Source organism: Paramisgurnus dabryanus, chromosome 17 (genome assembly GCF_030506205.2).
Source record: "Paramisgurnus dabryanus chromosome 17, PD_genome_1.1, whole genome shotgun sequence".
Taxonomy (NCBI): domain Eukaryota; kingdom Metazoa; phylum Chordata; class Actinopteri; order Cypriniformes; family Cobitidae; genus Paramisgurnus; species Paramisgurnus dabryanus.
The window spans coordinates 23975996-23990112 of NC_133353.1; the positions used below are offsets into that span (position 1 = coordinate 23975996).

Consider the following 14117-nt stretch of genomic DNA (forward strand, 5'->3'; position numbering starts at 1 on the left):
ATAAAGCAAAGTGGATAAAAAAGTTATTCATTGACTTTTTTTATACAATCAGTTTAAACACAAATGTATAATCTAAAAAGCTTTCATATGGTGGAAGACCCTTGACTCTTTATATTTCAGTAATTTATCTGCATTTGGTAACATTCACAACGTCTCCTACAATATACCAAATTTCAGCCATACATTATTATTTTGCTTTACCAGGGTCGTTCCAAAAAGACAAAGATCACCCTGCAGCCAGATTCTTACGAGTAGCTAACACAATGGAGGAGGACATGACGTCCTCTGACAGTGGCAAATTTGACTGGCCCAGGTATGCTGCGCTAGGCTCTCTAAATCTGTAGCTTGTTCTATAAAACATTACCTGTATAAATCATCCAGGTTCAGAAGCTGAACTTTTTGGTTGTTTTGTTGTTCAGAGTTGTTCTGAAGGTGAACCCCAAGGCTGTGCACTCCATCCTAGAGCGTGTAACAACCGAAGAAGAGGAGGAAGGGGTGGATGGTCATTCACAGGAGGAAGAAGAAGAGGAGGAAGGAGCCTCCCACTCCCTAAAGGATGTGTGTGATTTTGGCAAAACTGAGCCCTCCCCTTTTTCTTCACGGCGTGTCATGTATGAAAACGAAGAGGTAGAAACTGCTTTTCTCTTTGGAATAAACATCATGTTATGGAGATAGTGATGAGAAATGTTATTGTTCGCAGCTTTCATTTAAATATTTTGCAAGGGCAGTGACAAACGTTTATCTGTAAATAGATTAATCCCATTTATTATGCTGTAAATTTTGGCATGTTTTGATGCAGATGGTAATCCCAGGAGATGTGTTGGAAATGACGGAATTCCAGGAAAAAACCATGAGCAACTCTCGGTACATCCTGGAGCTGTTTCTTCCCAATGTTCAGCTCGCTTTGCCCAATAAAGCCTTTTATGAGAAATTACACAACAGGTAACCATATTACTGTTAGTCCACTAATAAACCTTTACATACAGTGTCAACCCCTAGTGTGATGCTAAAAAGAATGTTATTTTGTGTATTTGGTAAATGCAATGGGTCTCATTCACAAATAACTGAGTAAATTTTTCGTATTTATACGCACACTTGAACTTTTCACGAAAACTTTCTGCCTAATTCACAATACGTGCATACGCACATGAATGTGTACTTTTACTTGTTCTTATGTTTGTGAATTTGGAGTGTTCTACATGAGCGGCCGCATGCACAATGTGGGTAATTTGCATAAAACACGCCCACACCAGCTCCATATAAGGGTTTTCCGCAGCGCTAGTCCGCCGAAAATTTTAAGAGTAGTTTGTCATAGAAGCAAAAGAGCTCGAAAAGATCCATGATCATAGTTACTATCGGTAAAGTTACGTTTTGCTTTTCATTTTTTATTTTGGAGGTTTTGCTGTCGCTGGAGGAAGCCAGTGCTATCCACCGACTGGAGTGACATTAAATAAGTATTGGATGCATTAACAAATATGACATTAAATTAATATGACAGAGACGTGCATCTGTATCTAAAATAAAACAGACAGGAGATCAAGTGATTGTTGTTTGAAATTCTCATTACATTTACATGACGTTTACATTAGGCATTAAGCAGACGCTTATAGAGAAGAAGGAAAAAGTGAGGAAGGAAAGTGAGAAGATTTGTCATTAAGTGCATTTTCTTTATATGTGTAGTAAAAATAAGTAGGCTATAATAATGTATAATATAATGTATATAATAATAATATAGATCATATATTATAATATATTGTACAGAAAATATTATAATATAAAATATAATCATGTACATTTTATATATCAACATTATCATACACATTATAATTATAGCCTAGTATTTGATTATAGCGTGCGTGATTATTGCGTAGTTGCGTACGAGTGGTTTTAAGTTTTTTAAGTTTAGAATTTTTGCGTACATTTAGAAGACATTTTAATATGGACGTTTTTGTTGAATCACGATTTGTTCGTGAAACATCTCGCGTACAAATTTGTGCGTACGCATGCTTAGTGAATGAGACCCATTGTGTTTGCATGGTTAACTTTATGGTTTAAAAATCTCATTATTTTCCACATACCGTTTAGTATTGGTGTCTCCTTTATGCCATGCCTCTCTAAAACATGTAGATTTTGTACAAAGCTTATAGTTCTGAAAGGGGTGGTATGCTTCGGTCGGCCACCTATCTAGTGTGTTGTGATTGGCCGATTACCTATTTATTATATTTATTATAGTTCAACTAAACGGTTGCCTACAATCCTTGCGTTTGTTTTAGTCCAAGAAAAGAGATTTCACTTGGAGATGATAAATCTCTCATTCATATACTTTGGGATTTATTACTTTGCATATCGTTAACATGTACTAATACACACACAAAAGGAAATGTAAAATCGGATTATAGGTGCTCTTTAAAACATTATATAATTGAAACCAAAATGTAGTTTGTTCAACAGTCCTCTCTTTTCCTCTGACAGGATTAACAATGACCTGCTGCTATGGGAGCCCACAGCCCCATCACCAGTGGAGACAGTGGAGAACATCCCATATGGTGTTGGGCTGTCTGTAGCCAGTCAACTCATCAACACCTACAATAAAGACAGCTTCAGTCAGTTCAGATCTACCTGCCCTGAGGGTAAAGGCACATCCCATTCAAAATGCTACATGGCATTAATCACTTTTTAATCCAGACCACACATTAGTACTGGGCGATATTGACCAAAAATCATATATAGGGATTTTTTGTTGTTGTTAATAATTGGTGATATACGATATATATCAGTATTTTCCAACATGATCTCATGGAAATTCATGTTATCGTCACGGAAAATGTAATCACTTTATCCGTGTCCATGTCACAGAATTCAGCGAATTTTAGAATTTACCACAAACAGCATATGATAAAAATAAATAAAATTCAAAGACAGGTGTTTCCTCCCATACACAGCTGCCTACTATGCGAGCTGTTTGGAAAGCTTACGTCTGACCCCAGTGTACATATCTGGTTGAGGTTTTGTTGCAAAGACGATGACTGATGTATTACCAAAACTCGGTATACCGCCCAGCCCTACAAAACATAATGAAAATATAACATTCATTGCCAAGACTTTAAAAGTATGTTGTTTGCCAAGTGATAATATTTTCTGGCATGTTGTTTGTTCTAGTGCCTCTTTTAAGTCCTTAAACATGCTTATGTGTTTGTCTGTGTGTGTAGAGGAAGACAGTGGTTCTGAAGAAGAAGCCCTGCAGTACTACACTCCTGCTGAGCTTGGCTACAGGAGCAGGAGGAAGAAGAGGAGTAAGATTCAGCCCAAAAACTCACAGAGCCTCTTCTCCATTGTCTTGTCTGTAAATCACGGCCTACTGTCTCTACACACACAGATCAAGGTATTACATTAGTATCACACAGACACGAAGAAAAGCTGCCAATGCGAACCCACTACTATATTTTTGCCCTTTGCAGAGTTGCTATTTGGAGTACTAGTTTTTGAATCAGAACAATCATATAAAACTGATTTATGTAAGTAATTGATGCATTGCTTGCATATTTAACAAATGGCAATACTTCCAGCAGGAGGATAATAGTGTGTTGCCAAACAAACACGGAGAGTTTTGGTTAGAAGTGAAAAATGGGACTCTGTTTGGCGTGACACAGCATGAAGGCTACAAAGACCAACATTACATCTGCTTTCACACATCGCAGGCTTGCCTTTATCACCACGGTAAATACATTTTTATGTTCTTCTCAATGAGGTAATCATACTTCTCTATTTCTGTTCATTTTGGCTGTTATTTGAGTTTTTTTTTCGTTCTTGAATTCCTCAGGCTCTGTGGATGGAGATGCCCCTGACTGGAGTGTTACTCTGCCCTGCAGGACACGTCCTCATTGGCTGGAGCCTGTGATGTACGCATCTGAATCGGCGCCTGAAAGGGCGTCTCCTTCTGAGGGACTCAGTTTGGAGCCTCACAGCATGCTGTCTGTTGCTGTTAAAATCTCCTCCCACAACACTGAGCGCAATGTCAAGGTGAGCCACAGCAACTGTGGACAGATTAACGGTCACTTCATATGCATAGCAGGGTTTCATCAAAAAAACACGGCAAATAACTCCAATAAATTATTTAGTACTAATATTACTCTTTCGCCAAACAAAGTAGTTCCTCAGAAACATCAAGTGTGACTGGAACAAAGCGGTTCCCAAGCAACACAGATGCAGCAAAGACACAATGAAAATATAATAAATAAATTAACATTTATAACATGCAATTGTTGAAATTTGAAACAAATTCTTTGGAAGCTTGCTTAACTCTTTCCTCACAAGCGTTTTTTTTTTTTTAAGTTGCCAGCCAGCGCCAGCATTTTTTTTTATGATTTTCACAAAGTTTAATGCATTCCAGTTTGTTGTTTTTTCCATTGAATGTCTTTTTCTCAAAAGAGTTTTTAAAAATTGCTGAGTTCTTGATATGTGTTGCTGTGTTGTTAGGAGTTTCTCATAGCCGTTGGCATGAGGGGGGTCACACTTCAGCACAGAGTGGTGCCTTCAAGTCTGGGATGGTACGATCAGGTAAAACAGAACCACATACAGACCTAAAGTAAAAGCTTTTACTGTTACATTTTAAAAAGATGAAATGATACACGAGAGCTGACATCTGATTTGAAAAATGCAATAAAGCTGATTTTAGTGTGTATCTGTGCTAAACATCTCTGGTTGTCTGTCCACTTCAGATAGTTGACTTTTTAAATGTGTCGGACGAGCCAGTACTTGGCTATAACCCCCAAACTTCAGCATCTACCCTTCATCTACACCTTTGGAGCTGTTCTCTCGATTACAGGTGATGCCTTTACCTATAGTTCAATGTAAACTTTTAACAGTTAAAGGTATAGTTCAGCCAAAAATGAAAATTACTTTAGGGTGAGTAAATCATGTCATTTTTTGGTTGAACTAAATCATGGGGTAATTTTCATTTTTGGCTATAATATTCCTTTTAACATTACAGCTGCCCTGTATGTATTGTAAGAAATATATATTGACAGAGTATGACTGTATGATTTATCATATAGTTATTTGCCATGATTTTGAAGAAACATATTGTTAAACAAATTAGTTAGATTTCTACATGGTTTAAGATGTTTAAAAAAAAAGATAAATATCAATAAATATTTCTCTACTTAAAATGCTAATTTATTTTGGAATCTGTGCAAATAGGTATTCATTATGCTTTATTATGCTTTCTATAGACCCTTATACTTACCTATGAGATCTCTGTTGACTGTGGAGACTTTTAGCATCTCCAGCAGCGTATCCTTAGATCACTCTTCATCTAACCTCAGGTAAAGCTTGGATCATGTCAACATCTACACCAGCCATTACTTAAAGGAAAACACCACCATTTTTCAATATTTTACTATGTTCTTACCTCAACTTAGACAAATTAATACAAACATATCTGTTTTCAATGTGTGCACTAAATATTTGTTCAGCGCATTGTGAATGTGTTTGCATTTAGCCTAGCCCCATTCATTTAGAAGCCACCAAACACTTCCATGTTTTCCCTATTTAAAGACTGTTACATGAGTAGTTACACGAGTAAGTATGGTGGCACAAAATAAAACGTGGCAGTAATATTGATGGAAGTTTGAGCGAGAGGGGGAGTAGTCAGGAGCTATGATGTTACTGCGCGCCGAGGTCGAAGTACTGCAAACTAAGTGCTCTTCCGCCATACAATATAGTTCTTATTTTTTTATTGCTTTATCACGTTTTATTTAGTGCCACCATACTTACTCATGTAACAGTCTTTAAATAGGGAAAACATGGAAGTGTTTGGTGGCTTCTAAATTCATCCCTGTTTGGATCCTAAGAAATAAATGGGGCTAGGCTAAATGCTAACACATCCACGACGCGCTGTACAAAGATAAAGTGCACGCATTAAAAAAAGATAGGTATGTATTCATTAGTCTAAGTTGGGGTAAGAACATTGTAAAATATTGAAAAATGGTGGTGTTTTCCTTTCATTCTAACATGGGTAGTCTAGTTGCTCATACCATTCTCTCTTTTACAGAATTATTTTAGACGAGGCAGCGCTGTTTCTGTCTGACAAAATCAATGCTGTGTCTGTCAATTTGGCTCGAGGTGAGGAATCGTATACTGTATGCTTAATTGCAGTATCAGAATGTGTCTTCCTATAATAGAGACTAACATTTCCTTAACTCTTATGTCTTAGATTATGTACAGGTGGTTGATATGGGCACTCTGGAATTGAGGATCACAGCAGTGAAACCAGGAACAGATGGCAAAATGGTAGGAACTTGTTTTCCCTCATGAATCTCATGGACTTTATTATCTTAATCTTATGCCGTGTATATTGTTTATGTCTTTAGATGGAGCCAAGGTTTGAGCTGCGTTGCTCAAGTGATGTTATTCACATTCGCACCTGTTCTGACTCTTGCGCCGCTCTTATGAACCTTATTCAGTACATAGCCAGTTATGGGGACCTACTGCCCCCTTCTGGACTGGAGACTAAAAGCAGAAGCGCTAAGCAGAGAGTGAAGGTCAGTTCAGGTGGACATAATCTTTTTTCATATCTCTAAACAAGTCTTAAATGCAACATTTAATCATTTATCCACAGTTAATTTTAATTCTTGTTGAGGGTGCACTGAGCTGTTGTTTATGAATGATTCATGCTGATTCAGACTGAAGCAGGAAGCCGCCCACCACCTCAGACTCCTTTGCTTCCGGAGGCAGATCAGCAGATTCTTCAGGATCTGATGAGCGATGCTATGGAGGAGACAGACGGCCTGCAGTCTCACGCGCCTCAGCAAAACGGTCAGACTCTGCTCACAGATAGGCTAACAAAAATAAATCGAACCTCTAACTTGCTGCATTCTGTTTTGATAAAGGATGCTTTAATGCACTGGTCTTCCTCCCATTGAATCTGTCGATCTCTTCTGCAGGTGTCAATGAAAATCACTCCCATGATCAAGACCCACCCCGCTCAGATCTCTTTCTCTTTCCTGACGAGAGCGGAAACCTGGGGCAGGAGCCGAGCCCAATATACCCCACCCTGCATTCCCCACTCATCTCTCCTCCCGTTCCCTCCCTGCAACACGATTCTGATGACTTTTGCATCCTGGACACACCCAGTTCCAAACTAATGGTGAGTTACATTATTGGTTGTGTTTCAATTATCCTTCAAATTGACAATGCGCCCAATGGAAACGCAGAAATTTCGCATAAACTCCAATATTTTGCAAGTTTATAAGCTCGGGTAAGGTGGTCTTTTTGGAAATATGAAAAAGGAATATATTGCAAAATGGAATAAGTTTTTTGTTGTTGTTGCATTTACAGGTACAGAAGAGTTGTGGTCGACTTCATGTGGCGTCATAAGAACTCTCAAGCGCATGACATTAAAATATCTATTCTATATGCTTTCAAGTTGCTCTGGCGCTATTTTGATGTCATCCGCATGCCGGTCTGGGCAGCGCTGTATGAAGTCGAACACACCCTTCACCAGTGTTTTTGGAATGAATTATCGCAAGACAGTAAATTTACTTTATAGTCTCATAACATCAGTTAAATGCTGTCATTTAGCAATCGTTTTTGGATTGCATTAAGAAAATGACGCCAAAAAAAGAAAAGAAAATGACGCCAAAGTTTTGTGCAAATCTTTAATGGTAACGCACTTTCTTGTTTTTTGGAAAAATTCAGACTTTGTGGTCTTTATTTCAGGAAAGGGACGAGGAGCCTGTGGTAAAGAAGTTGACCTCAGAACCCATACTATTAAAGGAGAACTACTTCAATGCCCCTATAGAGGGCAGCTCTAATAGGGGCCCACTTCACTTCCCCATCCCTGAAGTAAGATATCTTGTCAAGGAGATCTCAGTGGTGTGGCATCTCTACGGAGGAAAGGATTTTGGAGGCGGGGCGCTCTCCTCTTCGCCAGCTCGCAGTCGAGGGTATGGAAAAGTTTTCGCTTTACAGAAATAAATCTGTGCATGCGCAGTATGACAATTCAGAAAGCTGAACTGTATGTTGATTTATGTGTGTGTGTAGGTGCACTCCACACAGTTCTCCATCACAGACTCCTTTAAGACAGGCCAGAAGAAGCTCCCGTGCTGGAGGAGGGTGGAGCAGAAATGCTGATGTTCTCATGGAGATTCAGCTCAGTAAGGTGAGAGTCGTTTTTTGTACTGTATGCAAAATCTTTATACTGGTTAAACTGGTTATATTGAAATCTGGTGCTTTGTTCTTAGTGCTTGAATTCCATCTACACTCACCTTAAGGATTATTAGGAACACCTGTTCTATTTCTCATTAATTAAATTATCTAATCAACCAATCACATGGCAGTTGCTTAAATGCATTTAGGGCTGTGGTCCTGGTCAAGACAATTTCCTGAACTCCAAACTGAATGTCAGAATGGGAAAGAAAGGTGATTTAAGCAGTTTTGAGCGTGGCATGGTTGTTGGTGCCAGACGGGCCGGTCTGAGTATTTCACAATCTGCTCAGTTACTGGGATTTTCAAGCACAACCATTTCTAGGGTTTACAAAGAATGGTGTGAAAAGGGAAAACACATCCAGTATGCGGCAGTCCTGTGGGCGAAAATGTCTTGTTGATGCTAGAGGTCAGAGGAGAATGGGCCGACTGATTCAAGCTGATAGAAGAGAAACTTTGACTGAAATAACCGAGGTATGCAGCAAAGCATTTGTGAAGCCACAACATGCACAACCTTGAGGTGGATGGGCTACAACAGCAGAAGACGCCACCGGGTACCACTCATCTCCACTACAAATAGGAAAAAGAGGCTACATTTTGCACGAGCTCAGCAAAATTGGACAGTTGAGAACTGGAAAAAAGTTGCCTGGTCTGATGAGTCTCGATTTCTGTTTTCTGAGACAATCAGATGGTAGTCAAAATTTGGCGTAAACAGAATGTGGACATGGATCCATCATGCCTGGTTACCATTGTGCAGGCTGGTGGTGGTGGTGTTATGGTGTGGGGGATGTTTTATTGGCACACTTTAGGCCCTTAATGCCAATTGGGCATCGTTTAAATGCCACAGCCTACCTGAGCATTGTTTCTGACTATGTCCATCCCTTTATGACCACCATGTATCTATCCTCTGATGGCTACTTCCAGCAAGATAATGCACCATGTCACAAAGCTCAAATAATTTCAAACATGACGTTTCCTGAACATGACAATGAGTTCACTGTACTAAAATGGTCCCCACAGTCACCAGATCTCAACCCAATAGAGCATCTTTGGGATGTGGTGGAACGGGAGCTTCGTGCCCTGGATGTGCATCCCACAAATCTCCATTAACTGCAAGATGCTGTCCTTTCAATATGGGCCAAAATTTCTAAAGAATGTTTCAGCACCTTGTTGAATCAATGCCACGTAGAATTTTAGCATTGAAATTTGGCTGCCTTGTGATGACTTCAAAAAAGCTCTTCACAAAACTATGGGTGACGTCACAGACCCTACATCCGTATTTATTACAGCCTACTGTATGTTTGAATCATGTACAGGTGCGGTTCCAGCATGAGGTGTATTCACAGATGGCACCAGAGGCAGGTGTTTCAGCAGAGCAGCCGGTGTCCAGACAGGTGTTTTCTGTGCAAGACCTGGAGATACGAGATAGGCTGGCCTCCTCCATGATGAACAAGTTCCTCTACCTGTACTCCAGTAAGGAGATGCCCAGGAAGGCTCACTCCAATATGGTGAGAGACAAATACTGATCACACAGCTCACCTGATATGCAGATGGTTGCAGCATGGTTTCTAATAGAGCCCGACCGATTTATCGTTTTGCCGATTTTATCGGCCGATATGAGCCTGTCGCAGATATATCTGTATCGGCGTATAAGCCGCAGATATGAAGCCGATATGAACGTTCCTTCAGAAGACATTAAATGCTTTTGAAAGATGTAAGTACTTGTTTGTCCAGCAGAGTGCGCCCTACTGGTTGCTAATGGTGACCCAGGTCACTCACTGTAGTGACACCAGCCAACCCCCCTTCACTTCAGTCAGTCTCTCAGTTCAGGTGGAGGCAGCCACGCGGTTTCTTCACAGCATTTTACACCTGGTATTAAGACGCGCTTTGGTCGATTGGATTAAAAGTGGGCGAGAAAGACACATTCCGGTTTACATTTGGTGTTTTTAATCCGTCTCTTTTGTCCACTTTCGAGTTGTTTAAAACGCAAGCGGAAGAAATGACGCGAGGTGGAGAAAGTACGCCCTTTAACTGATGCGAAGTCTGTGGGAGCATGGGCGGAAATCCCGGGGGGGTCGGGGGGGACAGGACCCCCCCTATCTGAGGGTTGTCCCCCCTAAATTATCATTAGAATATGTGTATTGAAAATAATTTAATGATTTATAATACTTAAACTAGTTGTGTAAGAAGTGAAACAATACAAATGCAAACGGAGCAACAACAAAAAAACGTTTTAAATATTTGGATTCCCCCTCCCTTGCCTCACAGTGGTTTGGTCCACTGCCCACGCCCCTTTTACCTCACCACCACACATTCCGGTGGTAGAGAAGTGTACGGAGCCGACGCGTTAATAAGCTATATACAATACAACGTTTCCCATCACTTATCAGTTTATCCTCATATGTTTTAAAACTGGACTATTTTGACATATAAACATGAACATATTTCGTTTTCTGAGAACAGAAGCAGATAAACGATCAAGAAAACATTTTTATGCATTCATGCAGAGGTGAGGCAGAGCTGAAAGTAACAAATTACATTTACTCACCTTGCTGTAACTGAGTTTTTTGTGTACTTTTACTTTGAGTAGTTTTTAAAATCTGTACTTTACTTTTACTTAAGTATGTTTAAAGTATTGTTGGTTACTTCGCTACATGTTAAATCATATCCGTTACTGAGTAAAAATAAATAAAAAAGTAAGGTGATAAAGACGCGCCACGGTCGGATGATTGATTGATGGGCGGGGGAACGCGCAAAAAGAACCATGGAGAGGGACGAGACAGGCGCAGGCTAATGCAGACCCTCAATTCAATTCTTACGAAAGAAACCCCTGGCCATTGACGCAAAGCGATTGTTTCATTCAGGTAGGGTTCATGCTCTTGAGTACGGAGTTTGAGAATTGCCGACCGTGTTTAACCGCTAATTTGCACGATGCATTTTTAATACATGCGCATTATCTTCCGAGGTCTAGCAGCTTCGCGTCAAGTCAAACAACTTGAGAACGTCCTCGAGAATGCGCAGATCATTAGACATTGCAGAGAGAGAGAGAGCGCGAGAGAGATAGATTGAAAGACATCAGGTACACAGGTCTGGGAGCTAATAAACGTGTAAAGGATGTATAGTGTATAGCCATGGCACTCATCTCATTATATGTTCATTTATGTATATAGTTTAATAACAATGTATGTTACCAGCAATACATCAATTACAACCTTCATATAATGATTGTATTTACTAGCTGCTGACCTCATATTATTTTTGCTTCAAAAGTGCATAACTCACCTGTAAAAATCATTAAATAATTCCATAAATGTTTCTTAGTTATAAAAAGCTTTTTATTTTATTAACATTTGTTATTGCACTTTAATTGTAGAGATGTTTACAATTAAAAACATAGTTTGAGATGTATATATCCTTCCTTTGTGAACTATACTAGAAACCTCTCCCCGCTGTAAAAAAGTAACTCTTAAAATTAAAATGACTTTTTACTTGAGTAGATTTTTAGACCAGTAACTTTACTTTTACTTAAGTAAAATATTATTAAAGTAACTTTACTATTACTTAAGTAGAAAATTGTATTACTCTTTTCACCTCTGCATTCATATGTATTAAAATTAAATTTGCGTCCGTTCATAGAGAAAGAGAAACGTTTTCTATCTGTACCCATTTCCTTGCAAGTACAATTTTGCCTGTATTATTGGTGTCCCCTTCAAAAATTGTTCTTGAAAAATTTTATGTTTATTGTCCCCCCCAACATTTAGATGAGATTTTCGCCCCTGTGTGGGAGCATGGGCGGAAATCCCGGGGGGGTCGGGGGGGACAGGACCCCCCCTATCTGAGGGTTGTCCCCCCTAAATTATCATTAGAATATGTGTATTGAAAATAATTTAATGATTTATAATACTTAAACTAGTTGTGTAAGAAGTGAAACAATACAAATGCAAACGGAGCAACAACAAAAAAACGTTTTAAATATTTGGATTCCCCCTCCCTTGCCTCACAGTGGTTTGGTCCACTGCCCACGCCCCTTTTACCTCACCACCACACATTCCGGTGGTAGAGAAGTGTACGGAGCCGACGCGTTAATAAGCTATATACAATACAACGTTTCCCATCACTTATCAGTTTATCCTCATATGTTTTAAAACTGGACTATTTTGACATATAAACATGAACATATTTCGTTTTCTGAGAACAGAAGCAGATAAACGATCAAGAAAACATTTTTATGCATTCATGCAGAGGTGAGGCAGAGCTGAAAGTAACAAATTACATTTACTCACCTTGCTGTAACTGAGTTTTTTGTGTACTTTTACTTTGAGTAGTTTTTAAAATCTGTACTTTACTTTTACTTAAGTATGTTTAAAGTATTGTTGGTTACTTCGCTACATGTTAAATCATATCCGTTACTGAGTAAAAATAAATAAAAAAGTAAGGTGATAAAGACGCGCCACGGTCGGATGATTGATTGATGGGCGGGGGAACGCGCAAAAAGAACCATGGAGAGGGACGAGACAGGCGCAGGCTAATGCAGACCCTCAATTCAATTCTTACGAAAGAAACCCCTGGCCATTGACGCAAAGCGATTGTTTCATTCAGGTAGGGTTCATGCTCTTGAGTACGGAGTTTGAGAATTGCCGACCGTGTTTAACCGCTAATTTGCACGATGCATTTTTAATACATGCGCATTATCTTCCGAGGTCTAGCAGCTTCGCGTCAAGTCAAACAACTTGAGAACGTCCTCGAGAATGCGCAGATCATTAGACATTGCAGAGAGAGAGAGAGCGCGAGAGAGATAGATTGAAAGACATCAGGTACACAGGTCTGGGAGCTAATAAACGTGTAAAGGATGTATAGTGTATAGCCATGGCACTCATCTCATTATATGTTCATTTATGTATATAGTTTAATAACAATGTATGTTACCAGCAATACATCAATTACAACCTTCATATAATGATTGTATTTACTAGCTGCTGACCTCATATTATTTTTGCTTCAAAAGTGCATAACTCACCTGTAAAAATCATTAAATAATTCCATAAATGTTTCTTAGTTATAAAAAGCTTTTTATTTTATTAACATTTGTTATTGCACTTTAATTGTAGAGATGTTTACAATTAAAAACATAGTTTGAGATGTATATATCCTTCCTTTGTGAACTATACTAGAAACCTCTCCCCGCTGTAAAAAAGTAACTCTTAAAATTAAAATGACTTTTTACTTGAGTAGATTTTTAGACCAGTAACTTTACTTTTACTTAAGTAAAATATTATTAAAGTAACTTTACTATTACTTAAGTAGAAAATTGTATTACTCTTTTCACCTCTGCATTCATATGTATTAAAATTAAATTTGCGTCCGTTCATAGAGAAAGAGAAACGTTTTCTATCTGTACCCATTTCCTTGCAAGTACAATTTTGCCTGTATTATTGGTGTCCCCTTCAAAAATTGTTCTTGAAAAATTTTATGTTTATTGTCCCCCCCAACATTTAGATGAGATTTTCGCCCCTGTGTGGGAGTACAGCTGCTTGTGTTGTTACTGAACATGCTCATTTCAAAGCAATTGATTAAATAAGCTTGCGCAACTTTACACCCTCGCTAAATTAAAGAGGCGGAGAGAAGACGCTTTAGTTTTATAAAAGTTTAAAGTACCGGCAGAACACTGTGGGTTTGTGTTATAAAAACGTTGTGCATTACATTAAACATAAGCCTACATCAGTATGTTGTCAGTAAAGCATTGTCGTCTTAACAGTAAGTTTCTAATTAATTTGTGAAGTACATAACTTACTGTAAAGCTAATAAACAATGACTTTATAAGTTTCCATTTTCAAAATAAGCCCAATATAACATTATTCTCGTCAAAACTGACAATCATTTAAGTTATATGTATTTTGTTTTGTTTGTGTTTT

At 38.7% G+C, this 14117-nt stretch overlaps 1 protein-coding gene across 3 annotated transcripts in view; it reads left to right on the forward strand.

Annotated features, from left to right (window-relative positions):
• Positions 1–14117, forward strand: part of atg2b (autophagy related 2B) — a 31001-nt gene that overhangs the window by 10445 nt on the left and 6439 nt on the right. For 2 of the 3 annotated variants that reach the window (XM_065288555.1, XM_065288556.1), the window contains exons 17-34: positions 205–313; positions 420–627; positions 800–942; positions 2473–2630; positions 3210–3382; positions 3567–3717; positions 3821–4020; positions 4477–4557; positions 4719–4825; positions 5232–5324; positions 6053–6123; positions 6215–6291; positions 6372–6542; positions 6684–6816; positions 6945–7147; positions 7720–7946; positions 8044–8161; positions 9522–9713. In XM_065288555.1, the coding sequence (XP_065144627.1) occupies positions 205–313; positions 420–627; positions 800–942; positions 2473–2630; positions 3210–3382; positions 3567–3717; positions 3821–4020; positions 4477–4557; positions 4719–4825; positions 5232–5324; positions 6053–6123; positions 6215–6291; positions 6372–6542; positions 6684–6816; positions 6945–7147; positions 7720–7946; positions 8044–8161; positions 9522–9713 (2615 nt within the window). The remainder of the gene's footprint in view (positions 1–204; positions 314–419; positions 628–799; positions 943–2472; positions 2631–3209; positions 3383–3566; positions 3718–3820; positions 4021–4476; positions 4558–4718; positions 4826–5231; positions 5325–6052; positions 6124–6214; positions 6292–6371; positions 6543–6683; positions 6817–6944; positions 7148–7719; positions 7947–8043; positions 8162–9521; positions 9714–14117) is intronic. The other variant, XM_065288557.1, reaches the window with a different exon arrangement.